Source organism: Alligator mississippiensis, chromosome 15 (genome assembly GCF_030867095.1).
Source record: "Alligator mississippiensis isolate rAllMis1 chromosome 15, rAllMis1, whole genome shotgun sequence".
Taxonomy (NCBI): domain Eukaryota; kingdom Metazoa; phylum Chordata; order Crocodylia; family Alligatoridae; genus Alligator; species Alligator mississippiensis.
In genome coordinates, this window is record NC_081838.1 from 10,244,813 (window position 1) to 10,256,694 (window position 11,882).

At 56.2% G+C, this 11,882-nt stretch overlaps 1 protein-coding gene and 1 non-coding gene across 4 annotated transcripts in view; both read left to right on the forward strand.

Moving 5' to 3' along the window:
- POU6F1 (POU class 6 homeobox 1) overlaps positions 1–8,562 on the forward strand; it is a 31,358-nt gene extending 22,796 nt beyond the window's left edge. For 2 of the 3 annotated variants that reach the window (XM_059719208.1, XM_059719207.1), the window contains exons 6-11: positions 521–771; positions 1,820–1,948; positions 2,119–2,337; positions 2,949–3,087; positions 4,259–4,427; positions 5,097–8,562. In XM_059719208.1, the coding sequence (XP_059575191.1) occupies positions 521–771; positions 1,820–1,948; positions 2,119–2,337; positions 2,949–3,087; positions 4,259–4,427; positions 5,097–5,448 (1,259 nt within the window). In that variant the 3' untranslated portion in view covers positions 5,449–8,562. The remainder of the gene's footprint in view (positions 1–520; positions 772–1,819; positions 1,949–2,118; positions 2,338–2,948; positions 3,088–4,258; positions 4,428–5,096) is intronic. The other variant, XM_059719209.1, reaches the window with a different exon arrangement.
- Positions 3,622–3,728, forward strand: LOC132245950 (U6 spliceosomal RNA). Its single transcript, XR_009457648.1, has one exon. It is a non-coding gene; the product is annotated as a U6 spliceosomal RNA (small nuclear RNA).
- Positions 8,563–11,882: the final 3,320 nt, after the last annotated feature.

The following is an 11,882-nucleotide window of genomic DNA, read 5'->3' on the forward strand; positions in this document are numbered from 1 at the left end:
TCCCTGTCTATAAAATGGGCATAAGTCTCCCACTCCCTTTGCAGAGGGCTTTTTGCTTTCCCAGTGACAGTCATCCTTCAGCTCTTCTGGGCAGTCAGGACGGCTGGAAACATACTTGTAGTTGTTTATGTAAAGCTGAAAAATGCTTTATGTAGTCTCATGAAACTAGGAATCGGGGCTGTATTGGGGCTCAGACTTGCAATAAACCCACGGGTGACAGCAGGACCTCCAGTCAGCCACAGCCTTGCCCTAAAAGCCACCTTTCTGCATCCCCCTTCCCAGTGCCAGACATCTAAAGGACAGAGAAGCAGCTGGTGCTGGTGCAGAGATAAAGATGGTCACTCACCGGTTTGGAGGGCAGGAAAGGCAACCCCCATAGTCGGTCTATAGGCAGTGAGCAGGTGGGAGGCAGGGAGGCTGGGCTGGAAGGACCTTGCAGTGCCAGGAGTGTGCAGGCAGGATGGGGAGGGAGACTGATGCACAGCAGTCGTTCCAACTGCCACCTCTGCTTTTCTTCCAGCCGCCACGGTGCTGAACACGGCCATCCCGGCCCCTGTGCAGCCAGCCCAGCCCCTCCCGGCTCAGCAAACAGTGCAGCCCCGGCCTCCTCTCCAGGCACCGCCTGTGTTCCAGGCTCCGCCGGTGGTGCAGAGCCAGCCGGCCATCCTGCCACAGCCCACCACAGCGTCCGCACCACCTGTGGCCAAGCCGGTGGAAACCCAGACGCAAATCACGGTCCAGCCCGCGGGATTCGCCTTTAACCCAGGAATAGTAAGGGGCTGATGTCACCATTTGAGTGGGAGGCAGCCTGGGCTAGTGGATAAAGCGCAGGCCTGGGATTCAGGAATCCTTGGTTGTTTTCTTGGCTCTGCCACTGACTTGCTGAGTAACCCCAGGCAAGTCACTTCACCTCCCCAAGCCTCAGTTTCCTCAGTGAGGCTGCTGCCTTCCTTTGTAGAGCGTTTTGCAGTCATTGGAGGCTAAAAGGAAGGTGTTGCTGTGGTGCCAGGGGTTTTCCTCTGCCAAGGTGGGGGCTGGGGGAAGCTGCGGGTTGGCCTTAGAGCTGCCAGCCCAGAGCAGAGACAGGCTGGATGCTCGTAAATTTAGGCAAAGACTTCAGAACAGCCCTCGAGACCCCTGGTTACCTGGGAGAGTAAGGAGGGTCCAGGGTCTTGGGAGAGCCTAGTTCAAATCCCTATTCTGCCCCAGGCTCTGCATGACAGTAGCTAGGCCATTAAGGCACCGGCCTTCCAGGTCAATGGCACTACAGTGTCTCAATACCCTCTGTGCCTCACATACAGTGGCCTCTTACAGGCCTCCCAGCATCCACCTGAAGGTGCATACAAGTGAAGGCTGTGAAGTGTTCAGATGTCCCCAGGAGAGGTCCCAGAGGCCTCCATGAGCCTTCCAGTGGACAGGCTGAAAGCCCCACAGCCTAGGGCAGGGGTGGCCTGCCTGCAGCACAAGTCCCACGGACCACCTTTATGTGTGATGTGCAGCAGGTCAGGAAGGGGACAAGCAGCACAGTGATAGATCAGGCAGGGAGCACAGGGCAGGAAACAGAAAGCAGAGCAGCATGTTTGGCAGGGGAAGGGGATCAGAGTGATGTGTGGGACTAATCTGTGGCACACCTGCCAGAATGGCACTGTAACCCAGTGAGGGTTGACTGGAGGGAGTGACGTGACAAGCCTCACCACTGCCATGCTGCTGAGTACTATAAAGGGGTGGAAAGCCCCTCCCTGCCAGGGGCATCAGTGAAGGTGAGGGACACATGGAGTACGGCTGCCTCTGTCTTACCCATGTCCTGCTTCCTCTGCAGATCAGTGCAGCCTCCCTCGGTGGACAGACCCAGCTGCTTGGCTCCCTGGCAGCTGCCCCAGTGATTGCAAACACCATTTCCAGCATGCAGGGGATCACAAGCCAGATCCTGACCAATGCCCAGGGGCAGGTGGGTCAAGCCAGGAACCCAGTACCCAACCCTGCCCTCCCACCGACAAAGCAGGGGGGGACCTGAGAAGGGGAAGAGAATCGTGGAGGGGGGCTGTATCGCATCCCAGTGCAGGGAGGGAAAGGTTTTAGTGCAACACCCCCATGATGCCCGTGTTCACCCCTCCCCAGGTCATTGGGACGCTGCCATGGGTGGTAAACCCCACTGGCCTTGCAGCAGCCAACCCCACCCCGGCCGCCCTGCCAGCCCAGAACTTGCAGCTACAGACAGTAACACCGCAGCTGCTCCTCAACGCTCAGGGGCAGGTCATTGCCACACTGGCCAGCAGCACCATTCAGACAGCCGCCATCAAGAAAACCAGCGCCCCGGAGCCTCCCATTAAGAACGAGGTGAGCTTGGGACACCGGGTGTCAAGCCAGACACCTTTCCCTGCTGCAGTGCGCATGGCCATGTGTTACAGGAACATATCTAGACCTAAAGCCACAAACCTGTGGCTGCTCCCAGAGGCCTGATGAAGTTGGTGAATTGGATATTGGACCTAAGAAGTGTGAACCCATCCCCAAATATGTGGTGTCTCTGCCAGGGACCAGCACCATGACTGTGGGCTGAATCTTGGTGGCAGCTGAGCCCCAGAATGGACAGGGAGCCCCATGTCAGAGGTCACTGGTTTTCCTGGGACCTCTCACAGTCAGGCCAGACATACAAGCAAGACAAAGCCCTGGGAGGCATGAACGGAAAAGCTGCCTAAGTAACCTGAGTGTAGCTGGGCTGATTGCCTCCAGGCCAGTCTGGACCAGCCTTGGCCCTGAGATAAGCCTGGAGCTGTTCTAGATTATACTGCTGACATCTGTGTATTAGCGCAGTATGCTGGCAAAGAGCGGGGTGAGTGGCTAGTGCTCTACCCCAGCTGAGAACTCTCCCCCACTCTTTCTCTCTCTGCAAAATACACCTATCTAGCCCTCCCTGGGGGGATTCTGAGCCTTGTTCCCTGTGTTACCAGGTCCAGCCAATCCAGCCAGCCCCTGCTCTGACCCAGCCAGCTGTGGTCATCGCCAACCCAGCCCCTGTGGCCAAGCCGTCTTCTGCTCCCGTTCCCGTCACGTGCTCAGAGACCCAAACCGTGAGCCAGCTGGTTTCCAGTAAGCACCTCTGGAGTCCTACCAGTTCAAACATATGCACCACTGTGATGCACTTGGCAAGTTTGGGAGGAAGTCCTGAGTTGGCCCCTTCCATAGGAGTTGGGAGGGGCAGAGCACAGGGTGGGGGCCAGTGTTGTGTTCCCATGTATAGCCTTGGCTGTTCCCTGTGCTGGTGCAGCCTGAGCTGAATCTGATTCTTCAGCGTTCTGCATAGCGTGTCACTGCCCCAAACGGATCCCTGTTACCCCCAGAGATGGGGCAGGTCAAACCAAGGGAGAATAAGCATCTGTGCTTCCACAGCAGGAGATGTAGCATTGGCCTCTGGCTCAAGACACCTAGATTCTGTTCCTTTGCTAGCCTGTTGGATCAGAGAGAGTCCCTCCCTCGCTTTATGCCACGGCCATATCACTTGCCCAGAAGAGGAGCGAAGAAATTAAGGCAATAGAAGTGAAATTTGTTGAGGACCCCATGCACAGGTTTGAGTCCTGTCAGCTATGGGCTAGGGTGTCTCTTTCTGTGGGGCTGGGCTCTTTTGTGGTCATTTTAGCAGCACATATACTAAAATTGGAACGATGCAGAGAAGATTAGCATGGCCCCTGCAGAAGGATGACCTGCAAGTTTGTGAAGCGTTCCATATTTTTTTGGAGCTGGACTGTTCTCAGTAGTGGCAGATGACAGAACAAGGAGCAGTGGTCTCAAGTTGCAGCAAGGGAAGTTGAGGTTGGATATTAGGAAAATTTTCTACCTAGGAAGGTAGTAAAGCATTGGAACAGGTTACCTAGAGAGGTGCTGGAATCTCCATCCTTGGAGATTTTTAAGACCCGGGTAGACAAAGCCTTGGCTAGGATGATGTAGTTGGGGCTGGTCCTGCTTGGAGCAGGGGGTTGGACTAGATGTGACCATCTGAGGTCCTTTCCAACCCTCATTTTCTATGATTCTTTGTCTCTCCCTGCAGTACTTAGCACAGCGGGGCCTGCTTCCACTTCAAGCTCTCTCTCTTGATCAGAAGGGATGGGGAGGAGGGCAACCCTGCTAGGAAGTGGGGCCTGCTTCCACTTTGAGGTCTCTCTCTTGGTCAGGGGGATGGGGATTCGGGGTGGATGATGTCCTTGCTAGGAAGTGATATGTGGCCAAGTGAACCGCATGGCCTCACAGCTCCACCTGCTTCCAGAGCCCCAGACTCCCAGCACTGGCGTCGACGAGGACGGCATCAACCTGGAGGAGATCCGGGAGTTCGCCAAGAACTTCAAGATCCGCCGCCTGTCGCTGGGGCTGACGCAGACACAGGTGGGCCAGGCCTTGACAGCCACGGAAGGGCCAGCCTACAGCCAGTCTGCGATCTGCAGGTGAGCCAGGTCCGGGGCTGGGCTGGGTGGCTTAGGGTAGGCAGCATTGAGCCCCTGCTTAACTGTGTAGCCTACCCATCAGGAAGAACAATAGGATAAAAAGGAGCCTGGGCTCTCTGGGCTTCCCTTTCAGGAGACTAGCTGTGAAACACCCCCTCCCCATCCGCTCGCCACAGGCACCAAACCCCAGTGGAGAGACGTGTTAACACCTGGGCACAGCACTGGGACACGTACTCCACATCGCAATCTCAGGCATGCTTTTTGGCCTCAGAGCCAGGAACAGTACCCAGGCATCCTGACTCTCCCATGCTTTCCAGACCCCTGATGCTTGGCCCTGTCTCCCCTTTCTGCCATGCCCACTCAAAGCAGGGAATAGGGTCCAGGAGATCTGATAACAGGTCTCCCACTGCTTTAGCTACTCTGCCCAGAACTAGGGAAGGAAGCCTAATACCTCCCGGTAGTGTGGACTGACCCAGAGCCTTGAGGTGCTCGTAGAACTGTCCATCAATGCTGGCCCCTATTGCCATCAGCTTCCCTCGCCAGCCTTTTGTCTTGCTGGCCTTACATGGGTCAGTAACTGGCTCAATTTTTGTCTTTGGGCCCTGTTGGCTGCTTCCTGAGACTGGGTGGGCCTCATGAGCCTTCTCCTCCCCACAACCTCACCTGCAGGTTTGAGAAGCTGGACATCACGCCCAAGAGTGCCCAGAAGCTGAAGCCAGTGCTGGAGAAGTGGCTGAGCGAGGCGGAGCTGCGGAACCAGGAAGGGCAGCAAAACCTGATGGAGTTTGTGGGTGGCGAGCCCTCCAAGAAGCGCAAGCGCCGCACGTCCTTCACGCCCCAGGCCATCGAGGCGCTCAATGCTTACTTCGAGAAAAACGCCTTGCCCACCGGGCAGGAGATCACTGAGATCGCCAAGGAGCTCAACTACGACCGCGAGGTTGTCCGGGTCTGGTTCTGCAACCGCCGGCAGACGCTCAAAAACACTAGCAAACTCAACGTCTTTCAGATCCCCTAGGCCTAGGGGGTGGGCAGGTGGAGACGGCCCCCCCACCCCTGCGACTTGCCTCCCCCTGGGATCTTGCCCTGAGCACTTTGTGACTGCCTGTCCCCTGGCCCTGCCCCAGCCAGTGACTGTCGTGGCGGGTGGGCGGATTCCTTCCCCACCGTGTGCATATATGTTTATGCCCCTTCTGGTCCTTGCGTCCGCACTGGACTTCGTGCCTAGCCCCTTCTTCCTCTTCCTCCTGAGTGTAACCCTGTGCGTGGTGCTGGAGCTCCCTCCCTGCAAATACCACCTCTTCCCCCTTCCCCCCAGGGCAGGAGGTCACTGGTCTGCATTTCCATGTCAGACAAAGCTTCTAGCCCTGGGAGCTTTGTTCCAGCAACTCTTGAGGCCACACAGGGGCCAAGCCAGGGAGATGGGAAACATTTTAATTGCGATCCCTGTTTATTTTTAATCCCCTCCTCTTCTCCCGGTGTGATAGCAGGTTCTTGGGATCTAACAGCATCCTGGGGGATAGCTTATTTTATACCCTCTGCCCTGAGACTAGGCTTTCTAAACAGTACCCAGCAAACGACTTTAAATTGAAGTTATTAATGTGACTAGCTGCTAGGGCTGGGGGTGCCAGCAGTAATAAAGAGCCAGCTGCTCCCCTACTAACCTCGTTTGCTGGAGGAAAACAGTCCTGGCATTTAGCTCTCCCCACCCACTCACCCACCCCCCACAAACCCTGGAAAACAAATGGTTACATTGCACTAAAGGGGAAAGGGCTGGCTGAGGCAATCACTTTGTTCACTAATTGGGTTGATTGAAATAGGCAGGCGCTAAGCCATTAGCATGCTCCATCTTCTTCCTGTTTGTATCAGCTCCAGTTAATTGTAGCACTGGGAATTCGAACCCAGGCCCTCCAGCAACATGGGCCTTGTGGGGCAAGTGTGGGTTGTCCAGGGTATAGCACCCAATGGGGTGCTAAGCTCAACCTTGGAGAGTGGCTTTGACTAGAAGGGTGACAAGCTGGAGTCCTTGTGGCTCAGAGGGGTGAGGAGGTGGCAGCTGCCCCCCATGTGCTGAGAGAAGCTGATGGTTGCATTTGGCCCTTGATGAAGGGACCCCCACGTAGAGGCCCCTCCTGCTTCCCCTGGGAGAGTGGTTCTTAGGGCAGGGACTCAGCTTGTGACTGTCTTCATCCCTGTCCTTTAGATCATGGCAAGGGAATGGGCGAGGGGGGCAGACAAAATCCACCTCCAGTGCTGAGCACCGTACCTAGACTCCCGGTGGCCCCAGGTGAACTTTTAGTATCAGGCCCCACTTCGCCAGAGATAATGATAATAATAATAAAAAAATTACCATTTTCCGGCCTCCTTTCTGTCCCAGCCCTGGGCGGCCTGCATCCGGCCCTAACAGTGCTGAATTATAATGGGCACCTTCCCCGTCAGCAGCCATTCAGCATTGCCTCCAGTCACCCTTGCCCAGCCTGTGATGTCCCTGCAAGTATCTGTAGCTGGCAGGTAGGGGCAAGCAAGAGGGTCTCACCCAGAGATGGGTTTGACAGAAAAGCAGGACAGAGCTGAAAAAACAGTGGGTATCAGATCCCTGCAGGCAGAGGAGGCCAGCAGCATCCGCCTATGTCTTGAGTATAAGAAAGCAGCAGGAGGTGTGTTTGCTAAGTAGAAGTGTAAAAGCCAAATAGAGAGAGAGAGATAATTGCACAATAATCCTTAACTGAAAGTCTGGGGAAAAGCTGGCACGGTGCTATCTCTCCTGCTATCATCCTTGCAAACCTTGAAGAGGTAGCGCTGCTTCACCTGGGCCTATGCTTTAAAAAAACAACTCCTGAGGTCTAATTTCCAATCCCAAAATAGATCACTAGAAGTCATTCCCGGGGACAGGAGCTTTGGTCTGCCTGTGAGTAAATCGGAGATGGAATTGGAACGATTCCGTTTTGCAGCCAACGGCCAACCTACAGGGGAGATGGAGAGAAGAAATTATTTAATAGTCCTCAAGGAGGAGACATTGAAAGGCATGTGCTTTAGAGGTGGGGTCTTCCGGCAGCAGAAGATCCCACCAGCCCCTCTCCAACCTAGGACGTGGATGGTGGCTATGGTTGTCAGGCTGAATATTGAATCACAAGGAAATTCAGGGCAAATCATTCTGCCAGTGGAAATCTCAAGAGTCCTTTCCCTGAGCCATACCCCTATCATGACAGCAGAGACAAGGTCTCTGCTCTAGCATGGAGGAGGCTGGTGTTACCATAAGCAGAAATGCTCTGGCTTGGTGCTACCATAAGTAGAAATGCCTTCAGGCTGTGTTGAGCTGGGCTGCGGACTGGGGAGATCATCAGCATGTCTGATTTAATGCATCTTTGTTGGGCAACAGTGTCTGCATGTCTCTGACTATGCCTAAGGAAATTGGGGGATTTCTGTTCCTCAAGGATTTCTCCTTGCTTGGCAAGCTGGCTTTGATGGATGCCTTGCTCTGTTCCCTGTGCTGAGCTGGGGATGCAGCTCTTAGGGCAAGACCAGCCAATCAAGCCTCGCACCGGGCAGCTAGCATGGCTATGAGGCATATACCACCTGGGGTCTTCCAGCAACACCCCAATGCTTGTCCTTGCCTGTAGAAGAGCCTCCAATCCAGGGGAAATACTTGGATCTGCCCAGAGAAAGTGGAGAGGTGAGTATTTGTCAGGATGCACCACTTCTTGGAAGAGGCCAAATTGGTGAGTTAGGATTGAATAACCCCCTAACAAACATGAGAAGCTTGGGCTGTTCAAGGAAGTGTTTGGTGCTGTGCAGGTGATGAAGGAGGGAGAAGGCTGGGGGCACTAACACTTTCATATTGTCTGTACCCCAGGGAGGGTGTATACCGCGTCATCAGAACCTGCTGTGTTATTGCCTGCATCCAAGCCCCTGTTCTCCTGGGCTCCCACACCTGGATCACCCTTGCTGGGCACGCTGGGCCCCCTCGCTCCCATGTAATGCCACGTTGGAGAGGTACTGTTGGATTTTATGAGCTGTGGGGAGAGGTGGGGGGCCACCAGAGGTCTGGCCGATGGTTCTCGCTGCCATGGCCATGTCAGACTAATGCACTTGATGTAGTCATGTGAAATAAACAGTATTTTTCTTTTTTCAACCCCCCCCTTGTCTTTAATTGGTGAGAATCTGCCTGAAGTTTGTATGGTCAGTGAATGGGTTTTGGGCAGGGTGAGAAGGGGGGCAGGAACGGGGCGCACAAGGCAATGACACTAACATGGGGAGAAGTGGGCATGCTGGAGGAGAGGGACAGGCTACAACTAGATCTAGACAAATTACAGGGGTGGGTGGATGAGAACAGGATGGGGTTCAACACTGACAAGTGCAAGGTGCTGCACCTGGGGGGGGAAGAACCAGCGGCATACCTACAGGCTGGGGAACTCCCTTCTCATCAGTGCAGAGGCAGAAAAGGATCTTGGAGTCATTATTGATGCCAAAATGAACATGGGCTGACAGTGTGGGGACGTGGTCAGGAAGGCCAACCACACCTTGTCATGCATCCACAGATGCATCTCGAGCAGGTCCAAGGAGGTGATCCTCCCCCTCTACACAGCACTGATCAGGCCGCAGTTGGAGTATTGTGTCCAGTTCTGGTCGCCGCACTTCAGAAGGGATGTGGCCAGCATTAATAGGGTCCAGAGGAGGGCCACCCGCATGATCAGGGGGCGGCAGGGCAGGCCCTACAAGGAGAGGTTAAGGGACCTGAACCTGTTCAGCCTTCACAAGAGAAGGCTGAGAGGGGATCTGGAGGACATCTACAAACTGGCCAAGGGGGACCAGCAGGCAATGGAGAGTCCCTGCTCCCCCGAGCAGTACCGGGAGTAACAAGGAATAATCGCCATAAGTTGATTGAAAGTAGGTTCAGGTTCAGGCGCTACTTCACAGTTAGGGTGGCTAGGATCTGGAACCAACTTCCAAGGGAAGTGGTGCTGGCTCCTACCCTGGGGGTCTTCAAAAGGAGGCTGGATAATCACCTAGCTGGGGTCATTTGACCCCACTACTCTTTCCTGCCCATGGCAGGGGGTCAGACTTGATGAGCTGCTCAGGTCCCTTCTGACCCTAACATCTATGAAACTATGAATGGCCATCCTGGAGCAGCATTCCCTGCTTCTGCCATGGTGAAGCAGTGGGCTCAGGCCAGGAGGGAGGGATTCTCAGCTCAGCTCATCCCAGATCCTCCTGGCCTGGTCAAGGAGTCCTCCAGGAAGCCAGTGGGTTCAGTGAACCCTGGGTAGATTCCCTCCTCTCTATTATCTTCCTATTCCCCCCCCTCCCCCCCCCCCAGCATAACTCTTGCAAGGGACAGGCACCGCTTCGTATTAAAACCTCTGGTGATCTAAATATGACCTCGGGAAGCATGGCTGCTTCTGCCAAAAGGCACTAGAGAGCCCCAAAAGGCCTCACAAGGGGCAGGATCCAGATGTGCTGGGTGGTGGATGTGGAGCGGGATCCAGATGTGCAAGGTGGTAGACTTAGGGCAGGATCCAGGTGTGCAAGCTGGTAGACTTGGGGCAGGATCCAGATGTGCCAATTCTTCGACTTGGAGCAGGATCCAGATGTGCCAGTTGTTTGACTTGGAGCAGGATCCAGATGTGCCAGATAGTGGATCTGGAGCGGGATCCAGATGTGCTAGGTGGTGTATTTGGAGCAGGATCCAGGTGTGCAAGCTGGTAGACTTGGGGCAGGATCCAGATGTGCCGGGCAGTGGATTTGGAGCAGGATCCAGATGTACCGGTTGTTCGACTTGGAGCAGGATCCAGATGTGCCAGATGATGGATCTGGAGCAGGATCCAGATGTGCTGGGCGGTCGATCTGAAGCAGGATCCAGATGTGCCAGTTGTTCGACTTGGAGCAGGATCCAGATGTGCTGGATGGTAGACTTGGAGCAGGATCCAGATGTGCTGGTTGTTTGACTTGAAGCAGGATCCAGATGTGCCAGATGGTGGATCCGGAGCAGGATCCAGATGTGCCGGGTGGTCGGTCCAGAGCAGGATCCAAATGTGCCGCTTGTTTGACTTGGAGCAGGATCCAGATGTGCCGGGTGGTGGATTTGGAGCAGGATCCAGATGTGCTGGCAGTCAATCTGGAGCAGGATCCAGATGTGCCGGGCGGTCGATCTGGAGCAGGATCTGGACGTGCTGGGTTATTGACTTGGATCCAGATGTGCTGGCTGGCGGCAGTGGTAGATTTGCAAAAGTGCACCCAACTCGCGGCCCCGCTGGGATAAAACGGTGATCTGAAAACTATTTCCATCTGTTTCCACGACTGTCTTCGGCTTTCAGGGACCCGATGCCGGGCGCCGCGTGCCCCGCAGCGGCCGGCGCTGCCGAAGCATCCCGCGCGCACCCAGACACCTGCTGCGCCCCCCAGGCCAGACTGGACCCCCCACCCCCAGGTCGGGCTGGGACTGCAGAGCAGGGTTCGCCACCAGATGGCATCCTGGTCCACATCCTTTTTGCAAGGTGGTGAGAAAAATGACCCCCCCCCCCCCCCAAAAAAAAAAAAAAAAAAAAATTCAGAGCTTGCTAAATTTAGGAGCCCGGATGATTTTCGAGGCTGGCGGGAAGGAGGGTTGCACGGACCGGTGCTCTCCAGGCAGGAGGGAGGCAGAGATCAGGCCTGTTTTTTTAATCCCCAAATCATCAGGGTTTAATTCTGTAAGGGGGGGGGAGCTTTTTGGGTGCTGGGAGACAGGCAGCCACAAAGGGAGGGATGCGCACTGCACACGGGCAGCATCTGCACGTGCACAGGTTGGCAATGCCCTCCCGCTGCGGCCAGGCGCGTGAAGGGTTAACACCCCGGGGCGGGGCCGGACTCGAACTCGCGGCTCCAAGGGAGGGGGGAGGAGGCCGAACCTGGTCCCCACCACGCCGAGTCCCGTCACCCCGCCGGCCCCGCCCCGCCCCGCGCTCGTAGCCAATCGCGGCGCGGCTCCCCCGGGCCGCGGCCCCCAGAGGAGCGGCGATTGGCCGGCGCCGCGTGCGCGTCGGGCGGCCAGGGGCGTCGCCATTGGCCGCGGGCGGAAGACGGGGGCGGGGCGTGTTCCCGGCCGGGCTGGCGTGGGGGGTCCGCGACGCTGCCGCCTCCATATTGCGGGGGCCGCCGGGGGCGCCGAGCTGCGCCCGGGGCCTCGCGGGGAACGGGCGCTCCGGGGGCCGGGCTTGTGGTAGGAAGGGAATTGGGCCCTGGGGTGCGAGGGGTTAATTTCCATGGGAGGAAAGACTGGGCCGTGGGGTGTGAGGGGTTAACTTCCCTAGGAGGGGGGGTGTGAGGGGTTAAATTTCCTGGGAGGAAAGACTGGGCCTCAGGGTGCGAGGGGTTAACGTCCCCTGAGGGTGACGGGGTGTGAGGGGTTAAAATCCGTGGGGGTGGGGGGTGCCGGGGGGCTAATATCCCTTGCAGGGGCGGGGCGGGGCGGGG